Below are 17,007 nucleotides of genomic sequence, written 5' to 3' on the forward strand. Positions count from 1 at the left end.
TAACGTCCTCGAGACACAGGTATATGTAGATAAGGGAGCGAGAGGCCCTTGAAGAGGGAGGAGACATGGGTCTCTCCTCATCACAGGTACCCGGCAGATTTAACCCCTTGGGCGCGGCGGCGATTCTGCGCGGCACATTCCGATCGTGGGTGCGGTCATGACGGCCGGGAGCCGTCATCAGCACACGAGCACTGTGTGCCATGGCGGCTCCTGGCCGTCATCAGCATGGAAGGGCTTAAACACAAGCCCGCAGGTCCTACGGGGGAGAAACACCTCCACAGGAGCCGGGATTAACTATTGTATTGTATTGTAATTGCATTTATATAGCGCTTACTACCCCTGACGAGGCGTCGAAGCGCTTTTTCGGCGAGTAGCACGCTACTCCGGGACCCATAGACGATTAGTGTTCAGTTAGTAAAGTGAAACATGCAGGTACATTTTAAGTGGTGGATGGGTTAGTCAGTTATTTGGATTTGGAATGACAGCAGAGGTTTAGAGGTCAAAAGTTTGTATTTATATAGCTAAAGCTGGTCCCGAAGCCTTGGCATCAGCAGGGCTGGCGGTGCCCCTGGGTAAAGCAGAAACGAAGCCTTCTCGTTTATTTGCGTTTCACACAAACTGCAGCCTGACCCGGGCCTGCCCACAGATCCAGTGTTTATCCGGCAGAATTCAGGGGCCGCCCCCAATAAACCGACACCTGTCTCCTGAAACACTTTCCTTCAAAGGTCAGGCGGAGCTGCCAGGGACGGCTGGCAGTTCTGCTTGCGCTTGGCTCAGCGCCAGGCCTCCGATGCCAGCCGTGCCATCTCTCCACTCGCCATTTGTGCAAACACGAACTTTCAGCACACAATAAAAAAGGCAATATTCGAACAGCGCTGCTATTTCCGAGACCAGCTGCAGCCAGGCAGACTTCTCTCACATTTCTACCCATCACCCAGGGGTCCCAAAGAAAGGCGGATTATGAACGGTTAATGCCAGGTTTTATCTGCAGCAATATTCACCTACATGTTACCGAGTCCCTGCCACCATGGGGTGGTACATGCACTACCTGGGCACCGCGTTAATTTAAATGCGCACATCTTACACATTTTATGGCACTTGCTTTGAAGATGCATGCATCGGTCATCCATACTGTAGCCCAAACTAGCACAGACATGCAGCAGATCTGAGCCACTCGGTCCATTTCTCACTGTAACGCGCCAAGCACTTCTAAGCACTGTATAACTTCAGACTCACCCACTCGAAGCTCCAGATCTTAGAAGGCCCTGTTAAGTGCGGGCATGTCTAGGCGCTGTACATTTTCGGCCCCTTTAGGCCCTGTAAAACCTCGGACTCTTCTAGGCACTGGACAGTCTCAGATCTTTCTAGGTAATTGACAGCTTCATACTTTCCTAGGCAATGGCCAGCTTCAGACCTTTTAAGGCAAAGTAAAGCCCTCGACCCTTTAACCACTATAAATTGTCAGATCAATCCCAGCACTATAAACCCGTGGACGTTCCTAGGCGCTATAAATCCCCTGCACTTACTAAGTACTGTACTGCCCAATGCCGACAGCCAGTCCGGCCCTGGCCGGGGGGCTCAAGTCTGTTACGTCACTGGCGGAAAGCACTTACATTCTGCCACTACCTGGTACGTAACACATCGGAAATTTCAAACACATCCCTGTTATGTTGTGCTGCTTTGAATTCCACATGGATCCTCACGGTTGTGTTGACTCCATCGGAGTGCTGGCGCCGGATATGGCCCGACGGGAGTGTGAGAGGTTGATCAATGATTCTTGAAGTGTCTATGGCGAGCACTTTGAAGGATGCACTAGGTGCATCAATGTGGTGTGAAGAATGGGGAGGAGGCGGCAAAGTGGTCCATCATGCCCAGGGCTATTTTGGATTTGCAGTGGGTAGAGTGGCCAGGATAAAGTAAGGGATTGAGTGGCTTTGGGGATTTGCTGCTATCCAGTGTATTAGGGAGTATTTAAATGCATTATTTTATTATGTGTGTGCTGGAGTCCTCTGGGTGGTTGAAGTTTCCAAGCACGTTGTGACTGGACGTGTTGACTGGCGGCAGAGGTCACGATGCCAGGTATTTCTTCTGTGAAGTGCTTGTTGCTCTTGGGTGTTCTGCAGATGAGACTTCAGGAAGTGGTTTGAGGTGCATAGACTGGAAGTGGTCGGGAGGCTCTTAAATCACATGGGAGGTGTGGTGTCCTGAGCATTCCAGGACAGGAAGAACCATAGAAGACAGCACGACCACCTCCTGCCCTGTGCGCGTCTGACTCTCTGGTCTGGCAGCGCGCGGACGTCACGGGTGTGTGTGGAAGTGGGTATGAAGAGCTGCAGATCGGTAGCATCTCTCCTAAACACGTGCTAAGCACACATTTTTTCAGGTTACAAAGCGTAAAGATGGATATTTGTAATTAAGGCAATGAGGCTTAAACGGGGTATCCCGCACATAATGCATGCCACTGTTACAGATTGTCAATTAAAACCTTAATTATGACTCCCATACAGGACTAATTAAATGCAATCTTTTTGTTAAGGATTAGTTTTACTCCCACTGTTTAATGCCAGCGCTGCTGCAGTGAAGGCCCGACGTCATGAGTGGGACAGGGGTAGGAGGAAAAATATGGGTAGCCGGGGGTGGGCATGGGGTGGGGGCGGAGGGCGCTAAAACATTAATTTGAAGGATCCTCTTGGAAAACTGCCACGTTAACACCAGAGAAAAACAAGCTGAGTCTGCCTGGAGCTACTGGAAAAGAGGTGGAGGTAACAACACATAGTGCAGGAAGAGCACAGACCAAGGTAACAACCCATAGTGCAGGAAGAGCACAGACCAAGGTCAAGGTAACAACCCATAGTGCAGGAAGGGCACAGACCAAGGTCAAGGTAACAACCCATAGTGCAGGAAGAGCACAGACCAAGGTCAAGGTAACAACCCATAGTGCAAGAAGGGCACAGACCAAGGTCAAGGTAACAACCCACAGTGCAGGAAGAGCACAGACCAAGGTCAAGGTAACAACCCATAGTGCAGGAAGGGCACAGACCAAGGTCAAGGTAACAACCCATAGTGCAGGAAGAGCACAGACCGAGGTCAAGGTAACAACCCATAGTGCAGGAAGGGCACAGACCAAGGTCAAGGTAACAACCCATAGTGCAGGAAGAGCACAGCCCGAGGTCAAGGTAACAACCCATAGTGCAGGAAGAGCACAGACCGAGGTCAAGGTAACAACCCATAGTGCAGGAAGGGCACAGACCAAGGTCAAGGTAACAACCCATAGTGCAGGAAGAGCACAGACCAAGGTCAAGGTAACAACCCATAGTGCAGGAAGAGCACAGCCCAAGGTCAAGATAACAACCCATAGTGCAGGAAGAGCACAGACCAAGGTCAAGGTAACAACCCATAGTGCAGGAAGGGCACAGACCAAGGTCAAGGTAACAACCCACAGTGCAGGAAGAGCACAGACCAAGGTCAAGGTAACAACCCATAGTGCAGGAAGAGCACAGCCCAAGGTCAAGATAACAACCCATAGTGCAGGAAGAGCACAGACCGAGGTCAAGGTAACAACCCATAGTGCAGGAAGGGCACAGACCAAGGTCAAGGTAACAACCCATAGTGCAGGAAGAGCACAGACCAAGGTCAAGGTAACAACCCATAGTGCAGGAAGAGCACAGCCCAAGGTCAAGGTAACAACCCAAAGTGCAGGAAGAGCACAGACCAAGGTCAAGGTAACAACCCATAGTGCAGGAAGGGCACAGACCAAGGTCAAGTTAACAACTCATAGTGCAGGAAGGGCACAGACCAAGGTCAAGTTAACAACTCATAGTGCAGGAAGGGCACAGGCCAAGGTCAAGGTAACAACCCATAGTGCAGGAAGAGCACAGACCAAGGTCAAGGTAACAACCCACAGTGCAGGAAGAGCACAGACCAAGGTCAAGGTAACAACCCATAGTGCAGGAAGAGCACAGACCAAGGTCAAGGTAACAACCCACAGTGCAGGAAGAGCACAGACCAAGGTCAAGGTAACAACCCATAGTGCAGGAAGAGCACAGACCAAGGTCAAGGTAACAACCCATAGTGCAGGAAGGGCACAGACCAAGGTCAAGGTAACAACCCATAGTGCAGGAAGAGCACAGGTCAAGGTAACAACCCACAGTGCAGGAAGAGCACAGACCAAGGTCAAGGTAACAACCCATAGTGCAGGAAGAGCACAGACCGAGGTCAAGGTAACAACCCATAGTGCAGGAAGGGCACAGACCAAGGTCAAGGTAACAACCCATAGTGCAGGAAGAGCACAGACCAAGGTCAAGGTAACAACCCATAGTGCAGGAAGAGCACAGCCCAAGGTCAAGATAACAACCCATAGTGCAGGAAGAGCACAGACCAAGGTCAAGGTAACAACCCATAGTGCAGGAAGAGCACAGCCCAAGGTCAAGGTAACAACCCATAGTGCAGGAAGAGCACAGACCAAGGTCAAGATAACAACCCATAGTGCAGGAAGAGCACAGGTCAAGGTAACAACCCATAGTGCAGGAAGGGCACAGACCAAGGTCAAGGTAACAACCCATAGTGCAGGAAGAGCACAGACCAAGGTCAAGGTAACAACCCACAGTGCAGGTAGAGCACAGACCAAGGTCAAGGTAACAACCCATAGTGCAGGAAGAGCACAGACCGAGGTCAAGGTAACAACCCATAGTGCAGGAAGGGCACAGACCAAGGTCAAGGTAACAACCCATAGTGCAGGAAGAGCACAGCCCAAGGTCAAGGTAACAACCCATAGTGCAGGAAGAGCACAGACCAAGGTCAAGGTAACAACCCATAGTGCAGGAAGAGCACAGACCAAGGTCAAGGTAACAACCCATAGTGCAGGAAGGGCACAGACCAAGGTCAAGGTAACAACCCATAGTGCAGGAAGAGCACAGACCAAGGTCAAGGTAACAACCCATAGTGCAGGAAGAGCACAGACCAAGGTCAAGGTAACAACCCATAATGCAGGAAGAGCACAGACCAAGGTCAAGGTAACAACCCATAGTGCAGGAAGGGCACAGACCAAGGTCAAGGTAACAACCCATAGTGCAGGAAGGGCACAGACCAAGGTCAAGATAACAACCCATAGTGCAGGAAGAGCACAGACCAAGGTCAAGGTAACAACCCATAGTGCAGGAAGGGCACAGACCAAGGTCAAGGTAACAACCCATAGTGCAGGAAGGGCACAGACCAAGGTCAAGGTAACAACCCACAGTGCAGGAAGAGCACAGACCAAGGTCAAGGTAACAACCCATAGTGCAGGAAGAGCACAGACCGAGGTCAAGGTAACAACCCATAGTGCAGGAAGGGCACAGACCAAGGTCAAGGTAACAACCCATAGTGCAGGAAGAGCACAGCCCAAGGTCAAGGTAACAACCCATAGTGCAGGAAGAGCACAGACCAAGGTCAAGGTAACAACCCATAGTGCAGGAAGGGCACAGACCAAGGTCAAGGTAACAACCCATAGTGCAGGAAGAGCACAGACCAAGGTCAAGGTAACAACCCATAGTGCAGGAAGGGCACAGACCAAGGTCAAGGTAACAACCCATAGTGCAGGAAGAGCACAGCCCAAGGTCAAGGTAACAACCCATAGTGCAGGAAGAGCACAGACCAAGGTCAAGGTAACAACCCATAGTGCAGGAGGAGCACAGACCAAGGTCCAGGATGCATCAAAGGAATCATTTAAACACACTAGAGAGAGTCCAGTGCTTACATGATTGGCACTGGAGCACAGGCAGCGATATTTTAATCCAAGATGCTGCATTTGTCAAAAAATAGCGTGATTGGGGCACATCATGCCATCTCTCTGAGCCAGAAATGGTTAATTATGGGTGATGTAAAGATTTATTTTGTGAAAAGTTAAAATAAGAATACGGTGAGCTTTCTGGTAGTGCCCACACCCTCACTGGCAGGTGTAATCCGTTCTCATCTGATTAATGCACTGCCCATTGCAGCTAAGATTGCACCATACCAAACATCCAAATTAACGACCCAACTAAAACTTTTTTTTAGCAAGAACACCATCACAGAAAACTTCTTAGGCTTGGAAAGATAAATGTAGCGCAGTCTCACTTGGGCTTTTCTCCTCCGCCAGGTCGCAGGCGCACAGGAGATCTGAATCGATGGAGATGGGTTTCTGCTTGATCCAGAACTTGGTGCTGGTCTTCTGATTGGTCACCGGGTCGATCTCCACCTTATCACCAGAGATACCTACAAGACGGGAGCAAGAAAGGGTCTTTGGTCAATGACAGAGTCCTTCTGGATCAAAATTCATAATTGTTGTCACTTTTTGATGCATCGAAAGATTGTGTAAAACTTGGTAATTAACAAGTTCTTTAGAATAGGCATCATCTTATTCTTAGTATTTATTTATGGGCGGTCGGATTTATTAATGTATTTTATTTACAGAACACCAACACCTCTTGGTTCAGCTACGTCACAGAAGTATAAAGGACACATGTATACAAATCAAGCAATGCCAAGCCAATAGGTTTAGCACTGAAACCTAAGGGCTTTGTCAATGCAATTATTTTTAATAATTAAATATCCGTCTCGGATAGGCATGTATCCCAAGTGGCCATCTTTGAATAGTTTGGTAATATTCGAGTAAGGCTGCAGTGGTTATGTGGGCATCTGTGGCTGCCATCTTTGAATGGACTTCTTCAAATAATATAATTATAGAATTCTTGTGCTCATTGCACATGCATGAGTACGCACACTTATGGACAGCCATTTTAAAATGGGAACAACTCCATTTTAAGATGGAAGCATGCCGATAATACTGCAGGCAAAAACAAATCATTAATAAAAGTTTTTTTTAACTTGTAGTAGGGCCGGTCAAAGGGGGTAACAAGAATGGAGTGGCAGGAAGCCACAAAGAGGTGGGGGAAATATTTTAAAAAACATAACAAGAAGGATTGGTGGGGGTAGACAGTCAACCAATCACAACACTGAGCCATAAACCCTCCTGGGCAGGGCAAACAAAAGAATACCAAGGTAAGTCATTGAATCACTCAAGAGGAGACAATGGAGATAGATAGCAAAATGCTTCAATCATGAGCAAGGTACTGTCTTAAATCCCAAAGTCCAGCCAACAGACAGCCAAAGCTGCTTGCAGCTGCTACCAAACTAGTTAAATTCAGAAAATTGTACTACAAAGAAAAAGCAAAGATTATTCCTCAAAACATTCAAATGTTTCCGATAAATTCATGATATAAACAGCTGTTTAATTATATATAACATAGCTCATGCCACAAGCATCAGAATGGTGAGGTTCTTTCCAAGGCGACAATAATATTGTGGTCAGAAACTGAAGTTTAGAGGAGGTGGAGAGGACTACGGGACAAGCAGTAGGTTATGGCGCGTAACATGGGACCAGGCAGCGGTTGCGTGCTGGTTTGGATATGACAGGAGCAAGAAATACGTACTAGATGGATATGGGCTAAAACCCTCAGGACCTGGCTGCACAACTGAGCTTGCGGTTCAACCCACATACACGGGACGAGACCGAGGGACATGGGTACTGATGCTTTAACCCCCACCACCCACCAAACTCCCCACCTTATGCAAACTCCTTCACACAACGGGGTGCACCGGTATGGGCGATCCAACACCAGGCTGATCAAAGAGGGCTACGGGGCTGTTAAAACCCGTGGGCATCGCACTATGTTTGGTACAGAAAGCGCTCTGCAAATACTAGCACAATACCAAGGACTGCCAGAGGGTGGATGAGTGGGCAGGATATGAGGGACCACTGGGGTATCTCCACCTAACGTCTGAGCCATGGCTCTACCTTACACCCTTGTAAAAGGGGTTTATTTCATCATGGGAGCATGGGAGGCCTCCTCCCAAAACACAGAGTTTTACTCCTGGAACAGGGGACATTGACTGCTGATGACTGTAGGTCAGGAGTTACATTTTATGAAAGGTTCAGTATTCAGAAAGTTGCAAGGGGTAGAAGGGTCTGCCAGTGATGAAGGGTAGAGCAGATTAAACGTTTTTAACAGAAAGGGGGGTTATGTTGGCCTGGACGCTCCATGCCTGTACCTCCCCAGTGTATTGCATCTTCTACCAGGCAATGCTTGCAGACCCTAGGCTGCTGTAGCTACAAGCACTGTAAACTGGCACCACAGGCTCCTTCAGGTGGCTTTCCAGTGTAACTGATGGACTGACAACGACACACAAGGATGGGAAGTTACTGCTTTCTATAAGTGAACAATGTGATCAGGTCACTCAAGCGGCCACTATTTAAACAGGCATTGCATAGCGAAGAGGTCTGGATTACAATATTTGAGTTCTGACTCAAATATTTTTTAAAACTCAGCTGCAGTAAGAAAGCAAAGCAAAAAAATTAGACAATTAGACAATGCATCAGCAACATCAATAATTAAATAAACGATAGTTCAGTATAGTTGCGAGATGTAAAATAGTTTCTCCTGCATTTCAATACAAGTGGAATAATACACTAAACAGCCAATGAAGATATTGTAGCCTTACGGCTAGAGCGGTCGACGTCGGAGCTGGGGAACTGGGTTCAAGTCTCTGCAATGACGCTCAACATCCTGTGATTCTGGGCAAATCACTTAATCTCCAAATGCTGAACAAAAATGAATGTGTCCTCATGTAATGAAACAGGTGCTATGTAAAGCGCTCTGATACCCGATATCTTCGGATCTAGTTCGCACTATATAAAACTCTAAAACAAAAAAAAAAAATTAAATGGGTTACCTGAGAGAGTGATCCTCCTCTGGGAGGAGTCGAAGCCCACTCAATGACCATTTTAAAGAACTCTTAACAACAGGTCGCAAGCCAGACTTAAAAAAGCCAATCTGTGACCATGTACATATGTAGGACCTAGGTAGCGCATAGAGACAGTTCGCTTCTAATGTCCATTAATGTGTGGCTGTGGAGCAAGACAAAATGTGGTCAAAACCACATTATTCGGTTAATAAAACCATAAAGGTACAAGAAATACAGGGTTCCTGTTTATGGACATATGCAGTCATTTTTAGGTTTCGCCTGGCGATCCGCTGCGCAGCAGCGTTCGCACAGGGGAAATCTTTTGAGAACAGTCTGGGGCTTTGTCCCACCTCTCTGTTCCATTGGCTAGCTCCATAAATGGAGGCTAGCCATTGGAACAGAGATGCGTCAGTCATTGTGGGAGCAGATTCGTGGGTGTTCCGGCGATTTTTACTCATCCCGCCCCTTTTAGAACGTCATTGCGGCGGTGGGCGGTGGTTTATTTATTTTAGGTTTGTTTTGGCCATTTCTCTGAAGATGGCGGCCGGGCGGTAGCTTACTTCAGAAGCTCCGCAGTGCCGTCTTAAACCAGCGTGTGCCAGTTCACGCCCCCCTCCCGCTGTCCGTGTGCCCGTTCCAGCCCCCCTCCCGCTGTTCGTGTGCCCGTTCCCGCCCCCCCTCCCGCTGTCCGTGTGCCCGTTCCCGCCCCCCTCCCGCTGTCCGTGTGCCCGTTCCCGCCCCCCCTCCCGCTGTCAAGGCACCTCGGCTTGTTTGTTTGAAACCCCACGCACAGCATCTACATAGGCAAACACCACTCGATCACTTTGACTCTGACATTCTAAAATCATGTGTATCATGATTTTTTGGGGCCCTTGCTGCCTTTATGAAACTGTGATGAATGGAGCTCAAGTGAGGAATGGAGGCAGGAGGGGGCTGAGCAGAGGTGGCACCCTCGAGGCCATTGCTGTGTGGGAAGTGCAGCGTTCCGTGGCAAAAGGTTGGTTTTCTGCGCCACTTCTGTTTCCTTCTCACAGCAGGTTAACAAATAACCCAAAGCCACTTTGCATCTGGAAAATACAAATGAGGAAGTATTTGAGCGAAACCTGTATCTTTCTGGCAGGGCCTACGTGATGCGTGAGGAGAGAAGCAAAGCTGGACGGAGACAGCGAGAGACACGCAAGAGGGAAGCCAGGCTGGACTGGCGTCGCGAGAGATACCAGAGGGAAGCTCGTCTGTCTGACCGGCAAGGGAGGGTCTGCCAGGGCAAATATAATCTAGTCACCCTAACTGGCACAGCAAGGGTGGCTAGAGAGAAGCCAGGCTGGCCTGGCGTAGCAAAAGTGCCAGAGAGTAGCCAGGTTCGGCTGGGGTAGCAAGAGAAGCTTGTCTGTGTGGCTGGCATAGACGGGGGAGGGGCGGGGGTACTGGAGAGAAGTTTGTGTGGCTGGCATAGACGGGGATACTGGAGAGAAGCTTGTCTGTGTGGCTGGCATAGACTGGGGGACTGGAGAGAAGCTTGTCTGTGTGGCTGGTAGCCTGGCATAGACTGGAGGACTGGGGAGAAGCTGCGGGGACTGCATCCGCCAAGTCTGGCAGGGCAAGAAGGTCTTTTCCTGCCACGAGTGCCGGCAGGAGTTCGCCCACCAGAAGTTCATCGCCAACCGGGTGCTGGGGAACCTTGCCGAGAAGGCCCAGAGCTGGCCCGCAGTCCAGAGAGCAGAAGAGGCACGTCAGAGCCGGGTGTGGATGACGTCACGACAATGGCGGGTTTCTAGCACCTAAAACCCGCAGGGGTAGCAAGCACATGACGTCACAACAATGGCGTGTTTCTAGCACTTAAAACAGCAGGGGTAGCAAGCACATGATGTCACAACAATGGCGTGTTTCTAGCACTTAAACCAGCAGGAGGTAGCAAGCACACGACTTCACAACAATGGCGTGTTTCTAGCACTTAAACCCGCAGTACCTCTGCGGGTTTAAGTGCTAGAAACACGCCATTGTTGTTACGTCATGCAGTGCCCCTGCGGGTTTTAGTGCTAGAAACATGCCATTGTGGTGACGTCATATGCTTGCTACCCCTGCGGGTTTAAGCACATGCCATTATCCCCTCCCTAAACAGTGCTCGTTGCTCCTTCAGTCTCCAAAGGATGAAAGGCTGAGATTCGAATATTGGATCCGTAGATTTCACACAGATATTTGCAGGAAGTGCTCAATCCTCGGAGCTACCTCACCAGCAACAATGGCACAGGGGCAGGATAACTCCCAGTTGAACCGCAAGGCATTACCCCTTTAAGAGTATTTAATTTATTTCTCTTTCTTTCTCGGTCTGTAAATCCGTATAGTGTCTTATGAGGGCCAGTTTCTCAGAAAAGACAAGCGCTTGAGAGCTGGTTGTACAATTCCTGAGCTTGACATGTTAAGAGCTTTCATAGTTCAAAGACGGACGTGTATTCTCAACCCACACCCCCTGCTCAAAAAAGCACCGCTTTATATATTGGCTCTTGCACTCGATACCTTTCCATTGTTTTAATTACTTGACACTGTTTGCTTTAGAATTTCTTATACTCAACACATTGCGGGGCACAGCTAGACGAATTCAAAGCTAGAGAAATAGGACAACAAATCGTATTTAGAAAAATCTAAATGTAAAAATTTTTGGAGAACTAATTAAACCTGGCAAAAATTAAACACTGCAAGCAACTGTTTTTTAAATAACCAGTTTGACACCATTTTTCTGAATAGAAGAAGTTCTGGAATGTTACTTAATGCGGTAATCCCAGTTGGGTGGTTTTCAGCCTAATATTTCCCCCTGCCGTGGAGCTACCTATATGTTGGACGTTGGTAACTCTAGGGGTAGGAAATGTAACAGATACGTGTAATAAGTGTTTTCTGCATCGATTCCCAAATGTTTTTCTCATAGTTTCATCCAGAGAATCTAGTTATTTTCAGCAGCCAAACTCTCCAGGTAAAACATCACACCCTGTGTATATGTATTGAAGGTTCGCAACTGTTTGCAGATGTTTATTTGATCCTGGTTGATTGATGGTGAAGATGCCTTGGGATGCCCACACATTATCGGCTTGATAATTGGCAAGATTAAACAAACAATTGTTTCCAGCTATTGGCATTGTAAATGACAATGCCATTTATTTATAGGTTTTCAAAACCAACACATAAATAAAAAATTTGTCATTTACAATGCCAATAGCTCTAACTTTTACAAAGGCGAAACCGTTGCATTGTAAATGCTTGTTTTAACAAACTGCATCTGCACTGTTTTTAAAATAAAATTCTCCTGCTAGCCCATTTTATTTTCACTTCACTGTTCACACACATGCACTGCGCCCATCACTCTCACTAACTTTAACGTATTCACTTCTGAAGGGTTCTAGTGATCCGTCAAACTGACATTTACCCTAAAACATCCCGAGCTCCTCCCTCACAGTGAGGGGGTTGTATCCCTTGGTTGCACTAGGATTTGCAACCAAGAGGAGATCCCAGATGATGAAGCATGTCACTTCAGTGAGTGATGGGATTCCGTCCTTTTAAAGGATTCACCCTTGAGGAAAAGTATTCTTCTGATCGGCATCATTTGTACCGGGACACCATTGCTTTTTCATTGCCATCTCGTGTCAAACACTTCCACACGACCCACCTGGTCGTTTCTGCTGATGCCTGAGGAAATTCTAACTGACACGACAAAAACCACCTTGCAGCCTGCATTTCTGCCCAGGAACTGTCACGCACCCAACCCCCCCCTGTTCTTTGCAGTTCACCAGAAAGCCACAAGACACTCACACCCTGTGTAAATAATTTGTTTTCCATCTCCTGCTCCCAGCCTGGTAAACATCCTTGACACTGTGATCAGGTTATCTGAACAATGACCTGAAAGACCGGGCTTTGATCACGGTGATTAAGCAATGACCTGCAAGTCTGAGCCTTGATCAAGCCGAGTGAACAATGATTTATGTACCAAGCCTTGACCAGGTCACCATCTACAAATGTCGTCTGGATCTGGTTATCAACTGCAAACACTGCCCTGATTGAACAATGAACTAACAGCCAAAAGACTGAAATGAAAAAGTATAAAAGGCTTGTAAGCAGCGGAGTAAAGCAGCAGCCTCCTCTGTCTTGTCTCTGACTAGCTTGGGACTCTGTTCCATAGCCCGGGCTATTGAATAAATCTGGGTTCCTACTGCAGACGAAGGCTCCTGTGTCTCCTTTTACTAAGTATGGAAGGTATGGAAGACTTGGGCGGTTCCCCTACCGCCTAGACCCAGTAAGTGGGTTTTACCGGTTCTTCACCCTAAACATACTTAAGGTCTATATTTGTGCATCTTTTTCCTTTTCTTCATATCTTCGCTAGGTCTGATAGACCCGTGGATATTCTGTGGTTTGATGTTATTTTTGGGGAATATATCAGCGCTGGACTCTAAAATGTTCCCTTAGACCCGCCACTACCCTCTGTTTGTACATTGACAAAGCTGCCCGACCACGGAGATTTCTTGGGAGCGGTGACTGGTGTAAAGTGAGTGGCTCTTGATGCTGCTGGCTGAATCTGCTTTGCCCCCCTGCATCAAAGTCCATGACAGGCTCAGATGAACTTGGAGTAGACCATTTGACACAGCAGCCCCATGTCAAGAACATGTTCAGATTCCAGGGGGGTTGATCATGTGTGCATCCCACACCCCATTGTCCATAACCTGTTCAGATGCGCTGAATTGCCTCTCGTGCCCACGAGTCTGATAAACAGATGGCGACAGCACCTTAAGTTCCAGTTATACTGAGGGTACATGCATTGGAAGGCCAACCTCACTGCGTTGTAGAACGCCACTAACCGATGCTTCGCATTTTGCCTATCAAATCTATGTCCTGCATATTTCCTCATATCACGTGACTCTTAACTGTGCCTAATGAATGTTTTTGTGATGCTTCTCATGGAATGAGATGCGTGCTCGCCCAAATTATAAAAGGTACAGTTGTGCACTCAAGTAGGTCAATTTAAGGAGGCAGGAGCTATAACGTTTTTTTAATTCTCTACCCAGGTCTAATTGCTGTAAAATATTTTTGTATTGAAATGGCACTCTTTTACACATTTTCACTGAGAGGAACACCCACAAATGCTCTATTGTTAGTCGGGCTCGCTTACTTCGCTTGGTTGGGATGTAACCCTCTTCCCAACTTTTACGCCACACTACTTTCAAAAGTCACTAGCCACCACTGCTCCTGATGTCAATCGCATGCCCAGAAACCAAGCCCTACTAACTTAATCAGATGACCCATTGAGGTCTCTTAATCCTACCTGGATGCCTAGAGAGCCAGGCCTCCTGATCCTACCTGGATATCTTGAGAGCTAGGCCTCCTGATCCTACCTGAATGCCTAGGGGGCTAGGCCTCCTGATCCTACCTGGATGCCTAGGGGGCTAGGCCTCCTGATCCTAAGCGGATACCCACAGATTGAGACCTCTTCTTCCCAGGAGGATGCCCAGGTCTCCTGATCATTACTGGATGCCTAAAGAGATGCACCTCTTTATACTAACTTCATGTGCAGAGAGAAAGCCCTCCTGATTCTAATTAGATGGCCAAAATGATTAATCCTGACCCTAACTGGGCGACCAGAGGGAGCTGGGCCGCCTGAGCTTAACTATGCGGATGACCAGCGCTAGGACTCCAAATCCTAACTGGATGTCCACAGAGCTAGGACTCGTGATCTACTCTGCGTGCTTAGAGACAAAGCTAACCAGATTCCTATGTCTCCTGAACTTAACCTAATGTCCAGAGAGCAAGGTCTCTTGCACCTAACCAGATGCCTAGAGAACTCTACCTACTATCCTAACCAGATGCCACTGAGTAAGACCTTGTGAGCCTAGCCCGATGCCTAGGTTCCCTCATCCTAAACACATGTCTAATGATCTAGGCCCCTTTACCCAAGTTGGATGTCTAGACCGTCTGACATTAAACGCATGCTGAAAATCACGGTCTCTTGTTCCTGCCTAAGGTTCCTGGTCCTAGCCGCAGGTCCAGAGAGGGAGGCCTCATGGTCCTAACATGATATCCAGCCCTCTTAAACCAAGACTGATGGCCAGAGAATGAGGCCTCTAGATCTTAACCAGATATCTAAGCTCTTGAACAGGGCAGTTTCTAGGTGTTTTGCCGCCCTAGGCAATAATTGAAAAATGCCGCCCCCTCCCCTATTCTCCTAATCTGCTCAATTTCTTCGCTGTTTGATTTCAAATGTTTAAAAAATTCCCCTGTTTGTCGCCCTAGGCGGCTGGCTAGTATTGCCTAATGGTAGCAACAGCCCTGCTCTTGAACATAACCGGATGCCACAGACTGAAGGGCTTCTATGCAGTGCTTAAGCTGTAAAGATTTTTAAAAATACTTTCAGGACCTAAAGGTTTAAAAAAATATATTTTTAGCCCAGTGCTGTCAAGGCTGCTTTTTCCATGGGAAGCAGGGTCAAGACTGATTTGCATATGGCTGGGTTTAAACTGAGGTGCCATGGTGAGCAAAAAACCGATAGATTTAACCCAGATCTGTCACTGCCCTGGGTCTGCCCAGGCGTGGTTCCTGTGCTCTCTCACTGGATTCAAGGTAGCCTGGCTCATGAGGGGTGATACAATGAAACTCCAGTCCCAGGATGCTTGTCTCAAGTCCTGGGAGGACCAGCCTTGGACGTTCGGGCTGGACTATTCCCATGAAAAGCAGGGCCAAGACTGCTTTGCGTATGGCTGGGTCCAAAAAGGGGTGGCATGGTATCGCATATAACCGGGGAAGTTTGGGAGGCCCACTATTCAAAGATATTTAACCCGAAGGGTATTTTATTATTAAATGACTGTGAGGATGATGTTCCTTTGAATGTTGAGTCCTCGTGGCAGCTTAGCCTATCGCTTTCCCTGGAGGAAGTGGAGGAGGCTTTGTCAAGGCTGCTTTTTCCATGGGAAGCAGGGTCAAGACTGATTTGCATATGTCTGGGTTTAAACTGAGGTGCCATGGTGAGCAAAAAAAACGATAGATTTAACCCAGATCGGTCACTGCCCTGGGTCTGCCCAGGCGTGGTTCCTGTGCTCTCTCACTGGATTCATGGTAGCCTCGCTCATGAGGGGTGATGCAATGAAACCCCTGCCATGTGGTCCAGGTAGATTTAAGACCTGTATATATACTGTGGACAACATGGTCATTGAAAAAGTCACACATTTTAATTATTTAGGAAACCTTTTTAATAGAACATTGAATTGGGATCACCTGATAAAGACTCAAATTCAAAAAACAACTAGATCTGTAGAGGCCCTTTTCCATTTGGCTAGCAAACTGGGTCAAAAACCAATAGGGGATTTGATGACTTTGTATAATTCGAAGTGTCTGTCTGTGGCGATTTACGGGGCGGGGTATGGGGATGCCATAAAAGTGAACAGATTCAAATTATGGAGAATACATTTTTAAAGCGACTACTATCAATCCCCAATAGTTCTCCAAATATTTTCTGCCACACAGAGGTGGGCTTGCAACCTATGAAGGACAGAATTTATGTGTCCCCTTTGCTCCTTTGGGGAAAAATATGGACCTCTGAGGATTTGTCATTCTCAAAAGAAATTTTAAAGGATTGGATGAATCTCGACAAGGCCATTTTGATACCTTGGCTACGTTATGTGTAAGAAACTTTCTATAAAATAGGGCTGGAGAGTTTTTATGATAATCCGGCCTCTATTAACCTGAACAAGAAGGTCATTAAGAATGCATATTGTACTATTGTAGGATCGCAAGGGAAAGAAACATTAACATCTAATCAAGTGGTTACATCACAACAACAATTTTATTTGTCTTTTACCACACACATACAATGGCGTTTCTATTTGACCAGATTTTGGTTGAAAATATTGCACTTTTTGGCTGCTTTTCCTAAACAAGGGGGTTGGTGTGAGAGGCTGCCCCGTTGCCCATGTAATAATGTAGCCCAACAATGCACAGTGCACATTGTACTCTTCTGTTCACTTTACAAAGCCCCAAGAGATCGTTTTATCAAACCCCTTTTGAGGGATATTAGACCTTGTACATATATGGAAGGCCTTGAGTACTTGAGATCATTGTCAACTGCTGCTATATGTAGCTCTATTCTTAGTTTTATTAAATCTGCACTTTTGACTAGGAATCGTTATGAATTATTAATCTTTTTATTGATTTTACGTCTTTTTAACATGATATTTTGTACATTGTGTATTTTTTTCTATGATACTATTGTGTGATTAT

General features: G+C 47.2%; 1 protein-coding gene across 2 annotated transcripts in view; it reads right to left on the reverse strand.

Annotated features, from left to right (window-relative positions):
• Nucleotides 1-17,007, reverse strand: part of MAPKAP1 (MAPK associated protein 1) — a 733,860-nt gene that overhangs the window by 72,920 nt on the left and 643,933 nt on the right. For both annotated transcript variants that reach the window (XM_078646092.1, XM_078646093.1), the window contains exon 10: nucleotides 6,094-6,231. In XM_078646092.1, the coding sequence (XP_078502218.1) occupies nucleotides 6,094-6,231 (138 nt within the window). The remainder of the gene's footprint in view (nucleotides 1-6,093; nucleotides 6,232-17,007) is intronic.

This window comes from Lissotriton helveticus, chromosome 5_1 (genome assembly GCF_964261635.1).
Source record: "Lissotriton helveticus chromosome 5_1, aLisHel1.1, whole genome shotgun sequence".
In the NCBI taxonomy this organism is placed as follows: Eukaryota; Metazoa; Chordata; class Amphibia; order Caudata; family Salamandridae; genus Lissotriton; species Lissotriton helveticus.